This window comes from Cololabis saira, chromosome 4 (genome assembly GCF_033807715.1).
Source record: "Cololabis saira isolate AMF1-May2022 chromosome 4, fColSai1.1, whole genome shotgun sequence".
In the NCBI taxonomy this organism is placed as follows: domain Eukaryota; kingdom Metazoa; phylum Chordata; class Actinopteri; order Beloniformes; family Belonidae; genus Cololabis; species Cololabis saira.
Window position 1 is genome coordinate 36,601,163 of NC_084590.1, and position 17,980 is coordinate 36,619,142.

General features: G+C 42.0%; 1 protein-coding gene across 1 annotated transcript; it reads right to left on the reverse strand.

Moving 5' to 3' along the window:
- Positions 1 to 438: 438 nt before the first annotated feature.
- c2cd3 (C2 domain containing 3 centriole elongation regulator) lies at positions 439 to 17,490 on the reverse strand. Its single transcript, XM_061719649.1, has 33 exons — positions 17,296 to 17,490; positions 16,287 to 16,556; positions 16,054 to 16,211; positions 15,771 to 15,946; positions 15,519 to 15,679; positions 15,294 to 15,423; positions 15,041 to 15,193; positions 14,809 to 14,956; positions 14,628 to 14,737; positions 13,395 to 13,595; positions 13,196 to 13,311; positions 12,982 to 13,100; positions 12,620 to 12,751; positions 12,082 to 12,534; positions 11,650 to 11,801; positions 11,033 to 11,276; positions 10,352 to 10,535; positions 10,087 to 10,270; positions 8,192 to 8,364; positions 7,968 to 8,103; positions 7,261 to 7,529; positions 7,041 to 7,118; positions 6,335 to 6,949; positions 5,897 to 6,241; positions 5,665 to 5,803; positions 5,515 to 5,579; positions 5,232 to 5,437; positions 3,401 to 3,531; positions 3,160 to 3,309; positions 2,885 to 3,075; positions 1,842 to 2,592; positions 1,202 to 1,310; positions 439 to 649 (listed from the first exon to the last, which is right to left on the reverse strand). Exons 1-33 carry the CDS (start codon positions 17,345 to 17,347, stop codon positions 509 to 511), a joined length of 6,642 nt encoding a protein of 2,213 aa, XP_061575633.1. The 5' UTR covers positions 17,348 to 17,490; the 3' UTR covers positions 439 to 508.
- Between the last annotated feature and the right edge of the window lie 490 nt (positions 17,491 to 17,980).

Here is a 17,980-nt window from a genome sequence, read left to right on the forward strand (position 1 = left end):
ATGTCTGCGGTGCCGCCCTGCTGGAAAGAAGGAAAGAAAAAAAAAAAAAAAAAAAGAAGCAGCATATGGTACTGAAATACCCAACGTCTCTTTTATCGCCTGCAGCAATGTGTTCTTTTATTTTACATTCTCATCACGATTCATCAGATTGGAAACATAAATAAGTCATTTCACGGGTTTGACAGACGGATGACTAGTCTCAACAGCTGCTCTAACCTGGAGCTGCAGGGCTGGTTTGATGGAGGATGTTTTCAGATCAGAGGTTGTTTCTGCCAGACTTCAACTGTTTGATAAAAATTAGATTAAAGACTGCCGCTTTCCAATTTTCTTAAAACGTTTTAAAACAATTAATTTCACTTTCTAGCAACCGACAGCAGCTTAAATGTTCAGTAGCAGCAAAACAAAAAAGTCTCCACTCGTAAAAGGATTCAATATTTATTTAGAAAAATACAAAATATGATATTTCATTTACACGATTGTGTTCTGGACCGAGTAACCAGAAGCACAGCTAACTAGACTCATCAAGGTGAGCTGCAAATATTTTTACAATCCTCTCCGTCGCTTTCTTCATGGAGGACGGGGACATGTCGGGACGCTGTCGAGGACCTGTGCGAGGGCGAGCACCGGGATTGTCTGAAGAGCTCCGGCTCTGCAAAGATTCAAAATAAGAGCCACAGCATTAAAACTGCAAAGAGCCTGAGAGTAAATGAGTACAAACTATAAAAACAAGACATTTGCAAAGTTAAAAACAAACACGTTCATATATTTTAGGAGTCTTGCGATAGCTCATGAGCCGCCACTCAAACATAACAAGCCTTTCTTGCTCGAACAGGTGAGCACAGCGATTGCTCAATTGTCTGTGAGCAGTACAGCAAGAACGATCTTTAGATCTGTGACATGCTCCGACAGGTGATACCAGGTGTGTCTGCTGATTCCCCAGCACGTCCTGGGCTAGCGTGATCAACATCACTAGTCGATTTTCTGCCTTATGACCTGGAGTGTTTCCTCTGTTTCCACACCAGTAAAAACATGTAACGTGAGGGCAATTACTGATACCATCATTTTCCTGTCCTTTGCCAAACCTGTTTGACTTTACTTTATGATTCAACATCAAGAGTTCATGTTAGAGGGAAGTGAAAAGTACAAGAGGGGTGGAGGGGAGGGGGTGAGTGTGTATGCAGAACTGGGTATAAATACTTACAGGACTGCTGGGTGACTGAGAGAAAGAAGGAGCTAGGCGAATGACTCTCAACGAGGCCTCCAGTTGGTGAGAGGAGAGGAAAAAGTTCGGGACCTCCACAGGGTTTGAGCTTAATGCAGTACGTTAAAAAAATAACAAGAAGAGGTGTGAAAGAATGGTGGTATCCTACAAGTCAGTAACAAAGATTCATGTGTTGAAATAAAATAGATGTCTGCAACCGAATTTTCTTTTGTCATCATTAGAGATCAAATATTAAATATTCTGAAATATAAACTCCTTTTTTCAAATAAAGCAAAATCACAAAATACAGCTATATAATTTCTTCCATTTTTTTTCTTTTTGAATATATATAAATCCTACCTATAAAACTCCTAAATAATCTTGATTTTCTTCAGCTTAAACTTCATTAATCAAGCATTTTTATCCATTATCATATTAATTCTTCTATTAAAAATTAAATGATCCTTTGAAGGTGTAAAAAGCACACGGCAAACCAAATGTCCTGTAACAGCAGTCTAATCTAAAGCAACAGCCAAGCAAAAATTCAGAGATTAAAAGAGATCTTTTTCCTGATTCCTCCAGAAACAAATGAAACACAGCAAAAACAAATATGACAGAATATAACAAATCCGAAGGATACGGTTGGAGCTGTGCGTCTTCATTGTGCAGGGGACCTGAAGCACTCGTACAGGTGCAGGGCTCAGTTGGGAGTGATGAAGCTGGATCTCCTGATGTTTCGTCGTGACTCTTTGGTGTGTCCGATTGTATGTCATTGTCACCTTGTAGCGTCCTTTCATCATCTCGCTCTGAATCCGACGCGTCTCCTGTTGATCCACCAGAGCTGTGGTGGGGATCAATTTCCTGGTGTTTCCCACCTAATTCCTGAGTTTCCAGACGTAACGCCTGTCTGTTGTTGTCTTCATCCTCACTGCAATCAGACTCCTGTAGTGCCTCCATGCTCTCCACGGAGGCCAGGTCCGGGTCTGATAGGATGCTTGTCCAAGGACTAGTTCTGTCTGTTAATGAGGTCACCTCATTTAGAGGCCTTGGCTTCACCACAGTCTCCTCAAAATCCTCATCGTTCTCTTCACAATCATCAGTTTCCACATCGTGCCTGAAACCAGTTTCTTCTTCATGTTCCTCTTCAGACATGTCAGCGCTGCTGCTTCGTTGGTCCCTCTCCTCCTCGGGCTCCGGGTCAGGCGGGTCTCCAGACATCTCCGTGGGCAGCGATGGGAGAGGAGACACGACCTCCGAGGAAACATCGATCACTTTCTGTGGGCTGGAGATGCTCGCAGGGATGATCTGAAATCCATTGTGTTCTCCTGGAGAGTTTGATGAGCTGTTCTCTGTGGTGGAAGGAATTGTTTCCAAATGTTGTCCTTTTAGACCTAAATTATGATGCAAATGACAAAAAAAGTGTGATTAAAACTCAATCAACAGCAATTGTTTTTGTTGGAAAATAGGATTCTTTGCTTTCTTGTTTGTTAAAAAGAAGAAAAAAAGAAGCAAAACTTAAGCATTCCTTCTTGATGCCGTTTTTTGGTTGTATTGTGTTAGAATACTGAGTTTTAGCTATTTAGCTTTTCCCTTGTGCAAACACATTTTGCTAGAATTTGTTGATTTGTCCCCATTTATGTCTGACACTGTAATCATTAGCAGAAATTTGGTAAAGGAGCTCACCACTGATGATGTCATTGACTTCTCCAACTAACTGGTTGGACTTGAGAAGCAGCTGACTTGTGTCGATCTCTGAGCCCCTCTGTTCCTCCTGTTGGGTGTGACAATCCAGTTCAGTCAAAGACGGGAACGTAGGAGTAGAAAGTTTACGACTGAAGTATCTCTGAATGTTGTCGAGTTCGCTCAGTTTCTTCCTGTAAAAACAAAGATTCACATGAACATTTATTACCTGTAATTTCAGGTGTACAAAGCAAACAACAAACGGTTTAATTAAATACCTGAGTGTTGAGAACAAATATGAGCTGGAGGGATTGATATCACCAGTTGCACTGCTACAAAGAGAGTGAGAGGACACTTGTTCTTGCAGACTCTGATGGTAAAGTCGTACTTTGTCCATGTGCTCTGAATGGCGATCAGTCTCACTGGCCCTGCAACGATTGTTACAGTAACAGGTCCATAAACTGGCAGACTGAATACTTCAACATGTGAGGCGGGAGTAAAATATATGTGAGGTCCAACCTTTCAGAGAACAGCTGCTCTGTGTGGTTGGGGGATGAGATCTTCTGTTCTGTGTATCTGCTAATGTGGGAGGGAAAGCTGTTGTACACGGCTGTGGTTTGGTAGCTGAGAGGAGCCGTCTGGAACAAAGTCTGTTAATCAAAACACACACTGGTTTATCTCTGGTTCTAAAAAGGCATCAAGTTTTAGACAATAGGGGGGGGGGGGGGCAATACTGTGCTAAAACGTTACTTTGAAACACATGTAATAATGCTAGTAAAAGTGAAAGAGAATAAAAATTGAGTTTTTCACAGACACAGATATTGGAGGTTGAAGTCACTAATCCAGATACTCTAGAACATCTATCTTCTTCATTCTCTAACAGCTGGCTCCTCTTGTCACCTGTTTTTGATCGCAAAACCCTCCTCCCCGCTGTCAGGAATTGAACGCATAAACATGTTCATGTTCAGTTTTTTTGCCTATGGGTTTATGCCACTGAATAGAGAGAGGCTGAGTAAAAACCCACCTGGTGCTTTCCTTTGATAAGAAGTGGTCGATCCTCCTGCAGGAGGCAGAACGAGTCGGCACATCTTTTCACAGGTTATTCTAGCGATTGGATTTCCTCAGTTTTCCTCAGATTTCAAAGTAATTTTATTTGCGATTCGTTTCGGTTGACGCCTCTTTTGTAAACGATTTCTAGAGTTTTATCATAGATTACTGCATCCGTGTCACTGATCTACCCAGACATTAAATCTTCAACACAAGCATCAAGCAATTCCTTGATTTCATTGTCATGAATTTTCCTGGCATCTCTTTTTTATTCTGATGAACTACGCTGCTCAGTGTCAGCGATACTCCACACAGCAACTATGCTGACTGCTTCGTTTCAGGCTCGAAATACACACCATTAATCATTAGTATTACCATTAATCATACTAAAAGGCTACAGAGTCATATGCCGTACCTGCTTTAGCCTTTTGGATGCAATAAGATAGACCAACTTGCAAAATTAACGTATGCCCTGTCTCTGAAAGGGTTATAATGCACTGTTTGACATGGTGTGTAAGCTTAAAATTAACAAACTGAAAGAGAATATACTAGGCCTGGGTGATAAACCAAAAATTTACCGTTATTGACATTCACGTTGATGACCGACATCAATTTTCCCAGGTCAGTAAATTTGGTGTTTTGATAAAAGAAAAAAAGAAAAGAAACCTCTTTTTTTTTTTTTTACTGCTTGTGCTGATAGGCTATTTTCATTCCCCTTTAAGACGGTGTGCATAAACACGTGACTCCATCCATCCAGTCTGAAGAAGAAGGGAAACCCAAGAAAAATGCTGATGATTCAAACGAAGAAGCGGCTGACATACCAGGTCTGTTTAGTGTGAGACTCAAGCATTTCAACAAGTTCTGATGCTTTAAACGCCACACATGCCATTTCTCATGCTGAGAAATTAACTTCAGCACCCAGTTACTCCAACAGCTCATCTTACAAACAAGTCACGGGACGCTACTGTGCGCTGAGCTCTCAGCTCAGAGCAGCTGTCGGGAGTTACTGACCAATCAGCCAATCAGAAAACAGAATTTTTAATGTGCATTTATCGTTATCGAGCTAAAACTGCTCAATTTATCGTGATATTGATTTGAGGTCATATCACCCAGCCCTAGAATATATCACTGTCTATCTTAGTGGAGTCAGATGTGGGTAAGGCAGTAAACTGACCTCTTTCTCCTTCTTTCAGTGAGGATATTTTGGATCAACAGCGGTTCATTTAAACTACCTCACCATACTATGACCGTGACTTGAATTGACTGTTCATGTAAACATACTGAATGTAAAAAAAACACTCACCGATGACTTTTGGACAGATTCTTCATTCACAGTTCTTCTGCGCCCACGCAGGTCTTGGACTCCTCTGAGCGGGGTGATGGACACTTTAAGCTGGCCATGACACTGACCACTGAAGTCTGTGATGTTGTACCAACCACACACCGATGGAAGACCACAGAGTAAAGGCGACAGGTCTACAGAGGCAAATCCAATCACCCTCTCCATTTCTGTGGAGGCAAAACAACCAAAGACTGAAGTAATGCATCATAAAGATCAACTCATGGAGTCAAATTGCTTCACTTACCTCCTTTGTGCCAGACTTTAAACACAAGAGATTGCTGTGGATCAACCAGCAGCTCCTTTGAAAGCCTGAAAATATAAAGCAAATACATCCGTCTGATATTTGATGAACTACAGTGCCAGCTTTAATTTGAAGTCAGTTATACAACCGGACCTGCACTCGTGCTGGTGGTCCCAGACAGGACAGTCAGTGTTGGATACAACAGCCGTGGAAACTGGTTCGGCAGAGTCAGCAGTGACATATGAAACGCAGCAACATGGCGCCCCTTCACTGCGATCAGTCAAAGGACAACCTGTCAGAAAAACACACATATATCCTCTTGTTATTTTAACAAGATGTATACAAAAAGAAAAAAAAAACAAATAATAACTCAAAACACATTCACCTTTCAAATTCAGGTGCATGGCCTGTTCCACAGCCACAGTCGAAGGAAAAGAGTCATCCAAACTCATTTCTGTGTGCTGCACAAATGTGATGTCTGGAGTGGTTTGGGGAGATTGTTTCTTGTGTCTGCTTTGTGTGCTTGATTTTCTGGGTGTAGTTGGAGAGAGTTCCGGCTCTGCTGCTTCCACCTCCTCTAAGAAGAGTTCCTCCGGACTGTCAGAGTCCCCCTGGGTGTGTAGTCCAGCAGACACCTCCATGGGAACAGAACCTGCAGTCAGCATGATGTGCACCCTGAGAGCTGCACCTTGTAAATCTGCTGCTGAGCGCATGAACAGCGGGTACACTCCTGCAAAACCACAAAACCTCTTACACACTGCGGAAGGAATTTCAGTAAAGTTGAGGTTATTGTAAGATCACTTTGCTATGAATCAGTTCATACCGCTGAGAGTGAGCTTCTGCTTAGACGTCTTCGCAAGTGAGGACAGATCAACAAAGGCTGAGCCCACCAGGCGGTCCGAGTCACTGGGCCTTCTGGTTTTATTTTTCGAGAAGGCGGCCCACACCTGCACCTCCAGCTTCTCCTCTCGCAGATACCACATTAGAGGGCGAGTGCACCTCAGCTCCACTGTTCTACTTCCTTCAAAACTTACATGGGCCTGGCTATCATCTCCACCGTCTTTGACAGATGGGTGTTTCAGTCGAGAGCAGAAGGCATCCTGGTCGTAGAACTTGTATCTATAGTAGCAGTAGGTGGAGCGCTGGAGCTCCCTCAGGCCAGGTACGAGTAAACAGTGAGTGGGAATCCAAGCCCGGGGAATTGAAAAAGTCACTGAGAGTTTTTCCGAGATTTCTTCCCAGGATTCGTCGTCCTCCTCCTGGCCGATGTCATCGTGAGGAACCTCCCAGCCCAAACTCTGGGCAGCTTTGATGGCCCTTTCCCGATCTGAGTGGTGAGCAAAGCTGATGGAGACTTCGAGGCCCCCAACCAAGATGTGTTGGTGCTGAGAAGGTCTTCCCTCCCGAGTTAAATACAACCCAAACCAGCCAGAAATACCTGGTTTAAAAAAATAAAGAAACATAATGACTTCATCATTTATGGTAAAAACAATATTGTTTATCCAGATGTCACTAAAGATCCTCCATGCCTGTTCTCTTGTGGATGAGATCACCCAAAGGTACTTTCACTGTGCCCAACATCACCTCTTCAGGTCTGGGTAAATGTTCTGCCACAGCAGGGAAAAGAAAATAATATCAAAAACAGTTAAAGAAAAGAAACACAAATAGTGTAATGGAAATAAAAATAAGTAAGCATGCATGTCATCTTTTACTGTGGGGTTGAGTAAATCAAACTAAGGCTGATTAAACCTTTGTAATTGTCTTTGGTCCAGACGGTAAAGACAGCAGACGCCTGGTCCAGCTGCTCTGCCAGGCTGCAGGTTTCTCCGCTGCTCATGTGAAGCTGCAGATCACAAGAAACCTCCATGTGGTGGTCAAATTCAGGGCAGAACGTCCTGGCTGCAGTGCGAGTGCACCTCATCTCACTCTCGGGCAAGAAGGAAAGTTGAACCGTGACGAAAGGGTTCACGCCTTCACCGACGAAGTGCCCGAATCTTTTATCATGTTCTGCTATTGTCCTGAAATAGGGGGAACACAACAGAAATGTTTAAGTGCTATTTATGTGTTAACACATTTATACTGAAAAGAGGAAACAAGAAAAACTTTTGTTTAGAAGAAATTACATTTTGAGATATCCAGTGAAAAATAATGAAGCCAAATGCAATTAAATGTGGTCATTTAAAAAGGAATAATCAGTCGCAGCATCAAATCTAGAAATTAACAATATAAAAACAATATTAAATATAGGAATCATCCCGTATGTCTAGATGCTGTAAAATAAACCAAAGCACACCCTTGCATTATCCTCCTGTCCATAATTTTGGATCCTTAAAAAGATATCTAAGATAACAGATTAAATAGACAAAATACCACTTTTTTTGTGAATTCCACTTTTGTGCTCGATACAAAATTAAAAACAACATGAATCTGTCCAGAAGTCAGAGTAATGCTTTTACCTCGCTGCTGCCTTCAGACCACAGGCTCTGTGCACGTTAACCACGAGCGTCACAACCCGCGAGGCAGCCCCTCTCCCAGCCTGTCCTTCAGTTCTCACAGGCCGGTGCTTATATCGAATGCAAACATCCAGCAGTCCTGAGCAACAAAATAGATGAGAAATAACGTTAAGAAGCTCATTGTGTGTCTATTATCCCGTTAGAAGTGTGTGTGCATGTGTATGAACCTGATGGATGAGGCTGAAATCCTGTGGGATCATCCATTCTGGGAATCAGCGGCAGGGAGAACATTTGAGCCTCGTTAGGATGTTGTCTCTGCATGGTGACCATGGCGCACAGCTTGGAGAGTGGAAGCATTCCTCTGGCGACGAGCTGATCTCTGACATTTGGATAATAATATCTAGAAGATATATATTACAATATTCAATCACACCAGCCCGTCACTACACATATGCCAAGAACAAGTTTGTTCAAAACCAATATCTGTGGTTTTCGTCCCGGTCGTGGAACACTGGACCAGCTCTACACCCTCCACAGGGTGCTTGGGGGTTCATGGGAATTTGCCCAACCAGTCCACATGTGCTTTGTGGATCTGGAGAAGGGATTTGACCGTGTCCCTCATGCCATTCTGTGGGGGGTGCTCAGTGAGTATGGAGTCGGGGGCCCTCTACTAAGGGCTGTCCGGTCTCTGTATGATCGAAGCAGGAGTCTGGTTCGCATTGCCGGCAGTAGATCAGACTTGTTCCCGGTGCATGTTGGACTCCGGCAGGGCTGCCCTTTGTCACCGGTCCTGTTCATCATTTTTATGGACAGGATTTCTAGGCGTAGGATTTCATCTCTGCTTTTTGCAGATGACGTTGTCCTGTTGGCTTCATCGGACCGGGACCTTCAGCATGTGCTGGGGCGGTTTGAAGCCGAGTGCGACGCGGCAGGGATGAGAATCAGCACCTCCAAAACCGAGGCCATGGTTCTCCACCGGGAAAGGGTGGCGTGCCTTCTCCGGGTGGGTGGAGAAGTCCTGCCTCAGGTGGAGGAGTTCAAGTATCTCGGGGTCTTCACGAGTGAGGGAACGATGGAGCGGGAGATTGACGGATCGGTGCAGCGTCCGCAGTTATGCGGTCGATGTACCAGACCGTCGTGGTGAAGAAGGAGCTGAGTCGAAAGGCGAAGCTCTCGATTTACTGGTCAATCTACCCCCTACCTTCACCTATGGTCATGAACTTTGGGTAGTGACCGAAAGGACAAGATCGCAGATACAAGCGGCCGAGATGAGTTTCCTCCGCAGGGTGGCTGGACGCTCCCTTAGAGATAGGGTGAGGAGTTCTGTCACCCGGGAGGAGCTCGGAGTCGAGCCGCTGCTCCATCACATTGAGAGGAGTCAGCTGAGGTGGCTTGGGCATCTGTACCGGATGCCTCCTGGACGCCTCCCTAGGGAGGTGTTCCAGGCATGTCCCTCCTCCCTAGGGAGGTGTTCCAGGCATGTCCCTCCTCCCTAGGGAGGTGTTCCAGGCATGTCCCTCCTCCCTAGGGAGGTGTTCCAGGCATGTCCCTCATCCCTAGGGAGGTGTTCCAGGCATGTCCCTCCAGGAGGAGACCCCGGGGAAGACCCAGGACACGCTGGAGAGACTATGTCTCTCGGCTGGCCTGGGAACGCCTCGGACTCCCCCCGGAAGAGCTGGAGGAAGAGCTGGAGGAAGAGCTGGAGGAAGAGCTGGAGGAAGTGTCCGGGGTGAGGGAAGTCTGGGCATCCCTGTTGAGGCTACTGCCCCCGCGACCCGGGAACGGATAAGCAGTGAAAAATGGATGGATGGATGGATGGAAAACCTTTATCAGTGACTAGTGACTAGTGACTAGACAAGTACTTTAGCACTTCAGTGTTGCATTAAACATTAACACCAAAGATGCATGGTTGTGGCAGTAAGCAAAAACAAATCTCTTTCAAAAGTACTGTACTTCACAAAGCTTCGGGTTTGGCTGAAGACAAAGTAAAACACCCAGTTCAGAACAATATGTATCAGGAAGTCCTATGTTGGAGGGATTTGAAGTTTATAATCAGCATTTTTACTTTGAAATGCAAGATTTCCTTTTTATTTAGGTGAGCCTGAATGAATCAGCTACAAACCTGCACCACACTTCAAACTGGACGCCTCCTCCGCTGCTCAGGCCCTGACTGGACAAAGAGCTCAGCAGGAGCCTCTGGATGGGAATTCCCTCAGGAGCCAGAAGGACGTGAGTCTCAGCATGACCAAAAACCGGGTCAGGAACACAAAGCGTGGTGGTGGTACGAAACGGCTTCAGGTTCACACCTGTTGAAGAAAGGTGATTTACGATGAACAGACACGTCTTGGGTTGAATGTTTTTCTTTGCTCAAACAGAAATGGTCTTACTACTCTCGATGAGGTCTTGGTCCACATTTGCAGCAGCATCCCCCTCCTGACAGGGGAAAGTGTACTGGATGTAGCAGTCGGCCTCCCCCCACACCGTGGACTGTAACGGTGTCAGCCCGCTGACCTTCTCCACTCGAACCATAAACACATGCTCTCTCATAATCTCCACTTGTGGTGTTTTCAACTGAAAGACAAACACAAACTTGTGAAAGGTGGTGAAAGAAAGCAAACACTGCGCTCTTTTTCATGTCTCCTCCGTGAGAAGGAAAAGGACAAAAAAGGCGTGACATTCTTTGCTTTATACACACAGAACACATATAGACATACTGCACCTGTGCTGTTATGTAACATTGCTTTTATGAGAGGAGGGCGAGATACTGAGCCTTTTCAAATGACAAATGACTCTAGAAGATTGTAAATATGTTTGCTAACCATTATATAAACATTTATGATTTTAAATATTACACATCCATAAGTGAAACAGAAAAAAGTTACATGTTTCTCCAGTTTTGCGGTGTATAAATAAAACTGTACTGATGACATTTTTGACTGCAGTGTAACATTTTATAGTAAATAGCTTATCCCTTTTTTCTATGAACAGCTTGGAAAGTGCTTCCTATGACCAAAAATATGTCTGAAAGAGGACAAACAAAATACAAGCTGCAAACATTTAACTCTGACCTTAGTTTGAGAATGTGGCTGAAGATCAAGTAGATGAACTGGTCTGACTAAGTGAGGCAAAGGGTCACACTCTTCATCCCGTGTGCGCTGAAGGGAAACAATCTGCTCTGATCGGCCCATAGCCAAAACAACCCTGAGGTTTCCTCTGCAGCTACCCGAGAACACATCGATGATGGGCATGTAGCAGTCCACCCCTAAAACAGGGTACTGCGCCTGGAGGAGGAGCTGGGTGATCTTTGGATCCCTGGAAAGAAAAAGCACATGTCAGGTCAATTTCACAAGGTTTGCTTAATTTGTGGTGATTGTTGGAAGATCAAAAGGCAAGCAGCATTTCAGGTAAAAGAAAATAATACCAAACATGTGTAGGTGTACCACAGCGCCCCACAGAGGACCATGTATGTCTGATATGCTCAAGAAGTTGAATTTAATAATAACATACAGCTACATTTGCAGGTTTTAGGGCTGTAATACATAAGATATTCATAATGATTTTATTCATCTGTTGAAAGTATTATTAATTATTCATTTGTTAATAACAGAGACGACTTTTTTCCCCAAACATTATAAAACCGATTTCTGTTAAAAAGAAATACAAAACTAGCTCTTTCTGGACTTACTTGAATGAAATGTAGAACTGGTGTAGAGGTAATTTAACCAGGCCGAAGAGCACGTCTTGCCCAGGGCTTCCTGTTTTCTGCCACACTTCAATCACTATCATATTATTCTTCATACGTTCCAAAAGTTTTGATGTTAAAGCCACAGGCGTCACCTAAGTAATAGAGATGGGAAAAAATAATAAGACATTTTGTAAGGTAATTTTTATTTAAACTTTTATAAATAAAAAAAAAAAGGTATAGGTTATCAATGCCAGCAGAATTAAAGCAAACATTATCTGGCTCACAAATAAAACAATACAAGACCCAATGATCAAAAGCGAGATGCTCAGAAAATGAGATATTTTTCATTTAAAGACATTCTGGCAGATTTCTCTGAACTTCTTCATCAATTCAAATAAACTGAATAATACATAAAGTGAGGGGGCTACTAACCTGAACAAAGTTGAAAGTTGGGTTTGTTTGACCCCAGCTGACCACAGATCTCGCTGTCTCATCACACCAAAACAGCTTACAGTTCAAGTACACGTTTGGGGCCTGCAGAGGTCCACAACTGAAGTTTTTCCCATCTGGCACCATGAGTAAAGCATGCAGCAGGACCTCAGGGTCCTCCTCCACTTGTGGCGACGATTTAAGAGGAGATATTGGAATCCCACGATGTGTAGCAGGTGCTTCCGAGGATCTCTGAGGAGTCCAAACTTTCAGCCTTGAACCTTCTAAGCAGCAAGCTGATGACTCCTCCTTTCCAGTGTTAACATATTGAGGTCTAGAGATATTTTCTCTTTCTAGATTGGGTGGGACTATTGAAGGTGATGCATCTCTGCAAGGCAGCTTTTTACTTTTCTCAGGCTGGAAATCTTTGTTGTGTTTTCCAAGTTCAAAAGACACCTGAAAAAAATACCAATAATTCCTTTTCACATTTTATCAGGTCACATTTATTTGTCCTGAGTTAAGAAACGAGAAGAAATTTCACCTTTAGAGGTCCAATTTCCTCTGTTTCCTTGTTGTTCTCCAAGTTCTGGATGGACAAAACAACAGCCTGACTAAGCTGCCTGGTCTGGAGCAAGGAGACCAGAGGGTAAACTGCTGTACCGATGGCAACAGGCTGCAAAAACACAAGCCAAATGTCAATCAAGTGACAGCATTTGAGAATTTTCAGAGGGTATGAAAATGTGAATGATAGTCGCAGTAATATTATTCTCTTATAAAAAACAGAGAAAATGTTTAAATTAAAAATTCGACACTTAACAGTGCAGGGTCTAAATTTAGGGGTCAGAGTCAAATTGTTAATTCTGAACTAAAGAAATTAGTGACCTTTAGTCCACCACCACTTACTTTCTTTTGGTCACTTCTTCGTGAATAAATCTTGAAAATAAGATCAGTTTCCCACCAGTGTTTAATTGCTGCTGTGCTGAAGTGGACAGGAAACGTGGCGATCTGGTGGAACTTCACAGCTAATGAACACAGAGAAGCAAATGCGATTATAAAACTTCAGTAACCACTATCGGAAAAGGTGGATTTCATTCAAACATATTCTAGCAAGTTGTACCTTCTCCTGTGATCTTTCTGGACACAGCTCTGACCACCTCCCCATCTCCAGCATTGCGGTGATCATGCTGATTGGGAGCCAAAGTCGCTGGAAACACGTACTCAACAAAATACGTACTGGAAAGACAGGAGTCAACATGAGAATACATAACTCTTCTATTTCTAGATAAAGTGAACATCATTTTAGAGGTGTTGTCTACCACTTCTTGCTGGTTAGTGGTGGAGGAGGTTTCCCTTTATTAGAAGTATTTCTGGGTGCGGTGGCTGAGCTGCTGGCAGGTACGGTCAGGGAGCTGATGGTCACTTTCAGCAGTCGGATCGAACTCAGCAGAGCCAGCTGCTCCCCACTGAGTGCAGGGTGAATACCAACTTCTGCAGACGGCTGTAGATCTGACGTTGGACTGGACACAGCCAAAACAAGCTTCAAAACTGTTGTCTGTGTTATCACATTGTCTTTAACACTCATATTTGTATCAATAGGAGCACTTTAAAGGGGATTTATGGGGAGCAAATTGCTTTTTGAACCAAACAACATATAGCACTTGTTAAGTCATGTCTGCCTGGACATCGTTCAGTAAGACGTTGAAATGTGCAGCATAATAATAAATCACAGTCACTATCACTATGATCAACATTTCCCTTAAAAACCTTTTTTCCCCATTCAATATTGTAGGCAGGATTAATGTTTACGTACGAGCCCAACACCCGAAACAATCAATACCAAAATGTACTTATAAACTTCGATAAAACACATTCCGCAGTTAACATTAAAGATACGTTATGGGGTTTAAACAACCTTGGGTCTATTATTAGATGACAAGGAGTGTAAATTTTGGCCAGGGATCAGAACGACATGTATGTACTGTAAGTAGTTTTGAGTTAGGACACAATATGTGTTTAGTGTTAGCACAGGGAGAAATAGACAATCTAATGACAGATCTTGTGCTGTTTTAACTCCAGATGTTAATTTAAGTCAACAATCTTAAGGATAGCCTACAAAATGAGGAATGGAACAGAAGTGAGCCTCAGGGTTCATGTAGGTTATGTGAGGGATGAATTATGACATGATTTTATATTACTGCAGCATACATACAGTATCGGCAGTGTAGTGTTTTCCCAATCAGTTTTCAATCTGTTTGGTGACGACAAAAAAGTGAGGTTGCGCTGTAACCTTGTAGTTCTTTGGTCAATGCATGTAACACATTTCTCACTAGGACTTCAGAAATATAAGTCACTTCATCAAAAAGAAAAAAAGGTCATAACACATTTCCTTTAAGTTGAACACACGACTTTTAACATAGATGCCAAATAATAATTTTGCATTTTTTAATGTGACTAAACATAAAGGAAGACAGAAGATTGGACGTCCTACACCCCAAATAGCGCCATGCAAAAACTGCTCTTTAACTTTAGATGGATGTTAAGGCTCTTACCCGTCATTGATCCTGTGTCCAGTGTGGTTTAGCTGTTTCGGTTGATTTTTACTTGGGGACATTGTTCCTAGGACCTCCTCCTCAGCACCATCCAGCCTTGCATCTAGATTCTAAAAAAACTTCAATGAATCTTCTGCCACACCAAAACAGACAAAAATATGTAAGAGACTTATCTACTTACAGGAGCTTTGTAGAACAGATTTTCCAGTAAGCTTTGATCATATAGTGGATCATTGAGCTCGCTATCTGCACACAGACTGCTGTGGCCAGATAGGGATTCAAGGGAGAAACCTTGTACATCCCAGAGAGGTGGTAAAGAAGTTGAAGAGCTGGGGAAAAAAGGCAAAAAAAATATTTTTATTTGCCATTTTCACTGTTTGATCAACTTTAAATATAAATCCAGACACAAGTACCTCCCAAGGAGGAGATCCACAGCTCTCTTGTCCATGTCAGCAGAGTAGCCCAAGCCACAGTCTGTAACTATGGCAACATCATCAGAATGTTTCTGTGATGAATCAGCGTGAAGAATATCTTGAAGAAACAAACCTGAGGTAGAAGGAACCAACCTGCCAACACAAGTATAGAATTAAACAAGAATGTCTGAATTAGGAAATTAAAAAAATAGTTGCTGTAGTTTTTTCTTTTTTTTATTAAACAAACACTGACTTGTTAGTTGGTGGTTGAATGTTGTCCTTTGGGAGAGGCAGAGGAGTATCTTTGAGAGCTGAATCCATGTCACATTTTAACATTGATACTACCATTGCATTTCTGAGTTTGTTTCCACGGTCTAGAATGACTGAAAGAGCAATATATGGGATGTTTTGTCAGAAATAAAAATAAATCTGGATTTTGGGTTAGTTACATGTGTTATATGGTAATCCTGAAACCAACCTGAAATTATGTCATTGTTTGTTTGTCTATGAAATGACTCTTGATCAGAAGAATTCACAACAGCTTGATTGTTAAGAGAGTTGTCTAATGTAGACATCTGATTCCCCGCGGTCTCTTCTTTGTCTTCCTGACCATTTTGGTAACATAAGTGGTCCTTCTCTCTGAAGATATAGAAATAACATAAAGAGTAAGATAACTATTCTCGCAGAGAGAGAACACTGTTGGTATCTGATAAGGACATGACCTCCTAACCTCAGTGTCTTTCCACTCTTCCCAGCTGATTTTTTCCCATTGACTGCTAGATGTGATCTGTGCTGTGAGGTACCAGTCCGTGTGGTGACTTGCAGTCTATCCCTGTTGATATCTATGGCGGGACCTGGACTGCAACTGTCATAGGCTTCTGTCAGAGGCTCCAAATTCAGGGAAACCTAATAAGAGTAAGAAAAATGTTGGAGAAAGGGTTCTCAGGAAATTATCATTTTTGTATTTGTAAGTAATTAAACAGAGCTAACTTTGAATTAAAGTTTCCACTCACCTGAACCTCTCCTAGCTTTTCAGATGTTGGGGATAAAAGAGTGTAAAATCCGTTGACTGGTTGTGACAGAGACACACGGGAGATACCGGCAACCTGAGCCCGAGCAACAGGTAAATGATCTTGTTTTGACAGAACTTCAAGCACCAGAAAGCCCATATCTGTTAAGGTGCAAAGATGTGAAGATTTAATCACTGTCACAACAAAAACTCAAACAAATGCGTAATCTTAATTACCTGTAAGATATGAAGTGAATTGTTTTGGGCCACAGCGAATGGGGAAGCGAGCTGTGGTCTTGATAGTCTTTTGTGAAGGCTGTGATCCATCTCTTGGAAAGAAGTGTGTCCCATTGGATGACTCTCCCCACCATCGTAGCCTGATGAATGTCGGAGGTGGAGGCTTGTGGACTGTCCATATCACCCGGCTTATTGTCACAGACAGGAAACATCTGAGATGGCCTTCAACAAGAGGAGGGAGGCTCGTGGAGGGGGACACATCGCTGGGGACTGAGAGAGTGGGTTACAGTACAAAAACCTTATAGTAGCTCCCCTAGCCGGATTTATCAATATCATTTTTAAGTCGATAATGACCCAGGTATGATTGCAGTAAAAGTGCAACAGAATATTAAGATAAATAAATACATAAAACCTTGATTTACACACAAAGGTTTTTTTAATGGAAAATATAGGCAAGGCAAGTTTATTTGTGTAGCACAATTCAACACAAGGTAATCAAAAGTGCTTTACATAAACATTAAAAGCGGCAAGGCACAATTAAACAGTAAATAACAAATAAAATGAAATAAAATAAGAAAAGAGGTAAAATAATAAAAAGCACAAGTTGTTAAAAAGTATGGGCAGTAGAGTACAGCAGGTAAGTATTTAATTTAAGAATACAGCAATGTGTTTAGCTCTGATACATGAATTGTCATGTATATTTTCCAAAAGCACTGTCCAAGAAAAATGATATATTATATTAATTTACACTTAATTGACCCAGTTAAGTACGTTATTGTCAAAGATTGTCAATAACTCTTAACTGAAACGTATGTAAATTAGAATTACAATTTAAAGAAAATGATTAGTGAGGTCCAATCATTGTCAAAAACACAAAAAAAGGCAATACAAAATAGAAAGGGGAAGATACTATTTACTTAAATCAAGCTCGTAATTTGGAGTCGGATAATAAAGTGACACTGACATCCATCACTAGCACAACATTAGCAGCTAACTAAGCTAAGTTTACCTTTGCTTTTGCTGCTTCCACTTTTGACAATCTTTTGTTTTCTGCTCTTCATCCCTCAGCTCAGTAAATCCAACCTATGAATAACAGCCTGGCTAAAGCAAAGTCTGTGGTACCGCTGGGTTTCATGTTTGTAATTAGTCACCAGTAATAATAATCGGTTTAAAAGCGCTAAACAGACACAAGCAGCAGCGCGGAAAACTGTCTCCCAGCAACAAGAGTCTCTTCCGCCTCCACTGTCAACGCCTGATGCATTCTGGGTAATGGTGTTTTTAGGAGAAAAAACAGGCGTCAAGTTTTAGTAACATTTTTGTGCTTTCTCAATATTGATTGAATAGTATTTATTGCAGTAGAATGCTTTCCATATTTATATAAGTATCTGTGCCTAAAAAAAAATCCATATTTAGTCAAATTATTGCACTAAATTGACAACATTTTACCCATTTGAATAACATATCCATCTCAGCCATGGAAATATTTATGATTAACACTGATGAAAATAGAATGGCTTAATTATATAAAAAAGTGTTGTTTTAAAGTGAGCGATATTTCTGTAATTCAGCATTAATTAAGACCCCATTAGTTTCAGCTAAATGTAATTATTTGTTCATTATATAAGAAAAGGAGACAGATTTTAATACTATTATAATTCTATGTTTTGAGGTATCCAATCAAGATGGATGGGTGG

What these genes read in the sequence shown, in the direction of transcription:
- c2cd3 (XM_061719649.1), bottom strand. Translation starts at nt 17,347, where the DNA reads ATGAAGAGCAGAAAACAAAAGATTGTCAAAAGTGGAAGCAGCAAAAGC. An exon ending in ATCTGTTCTACAAAGCTCCT is followed by an intron (nt 14,738 to 14,808) that starts GTAAGTAGATAA and finishes AAGTTTTTTTAG; the next exon opens with AATCTAGATGCAAGGCTGGA. An exon ending in CAGTTTGAAGTGTGGTGCAG is followed by an intron (nt 8,365 to 10,086) that starts GTTTGTAGCTGA and finishes TATATCTTCTAG; the next exon opens with ATATTATTATCCAAATGTCA.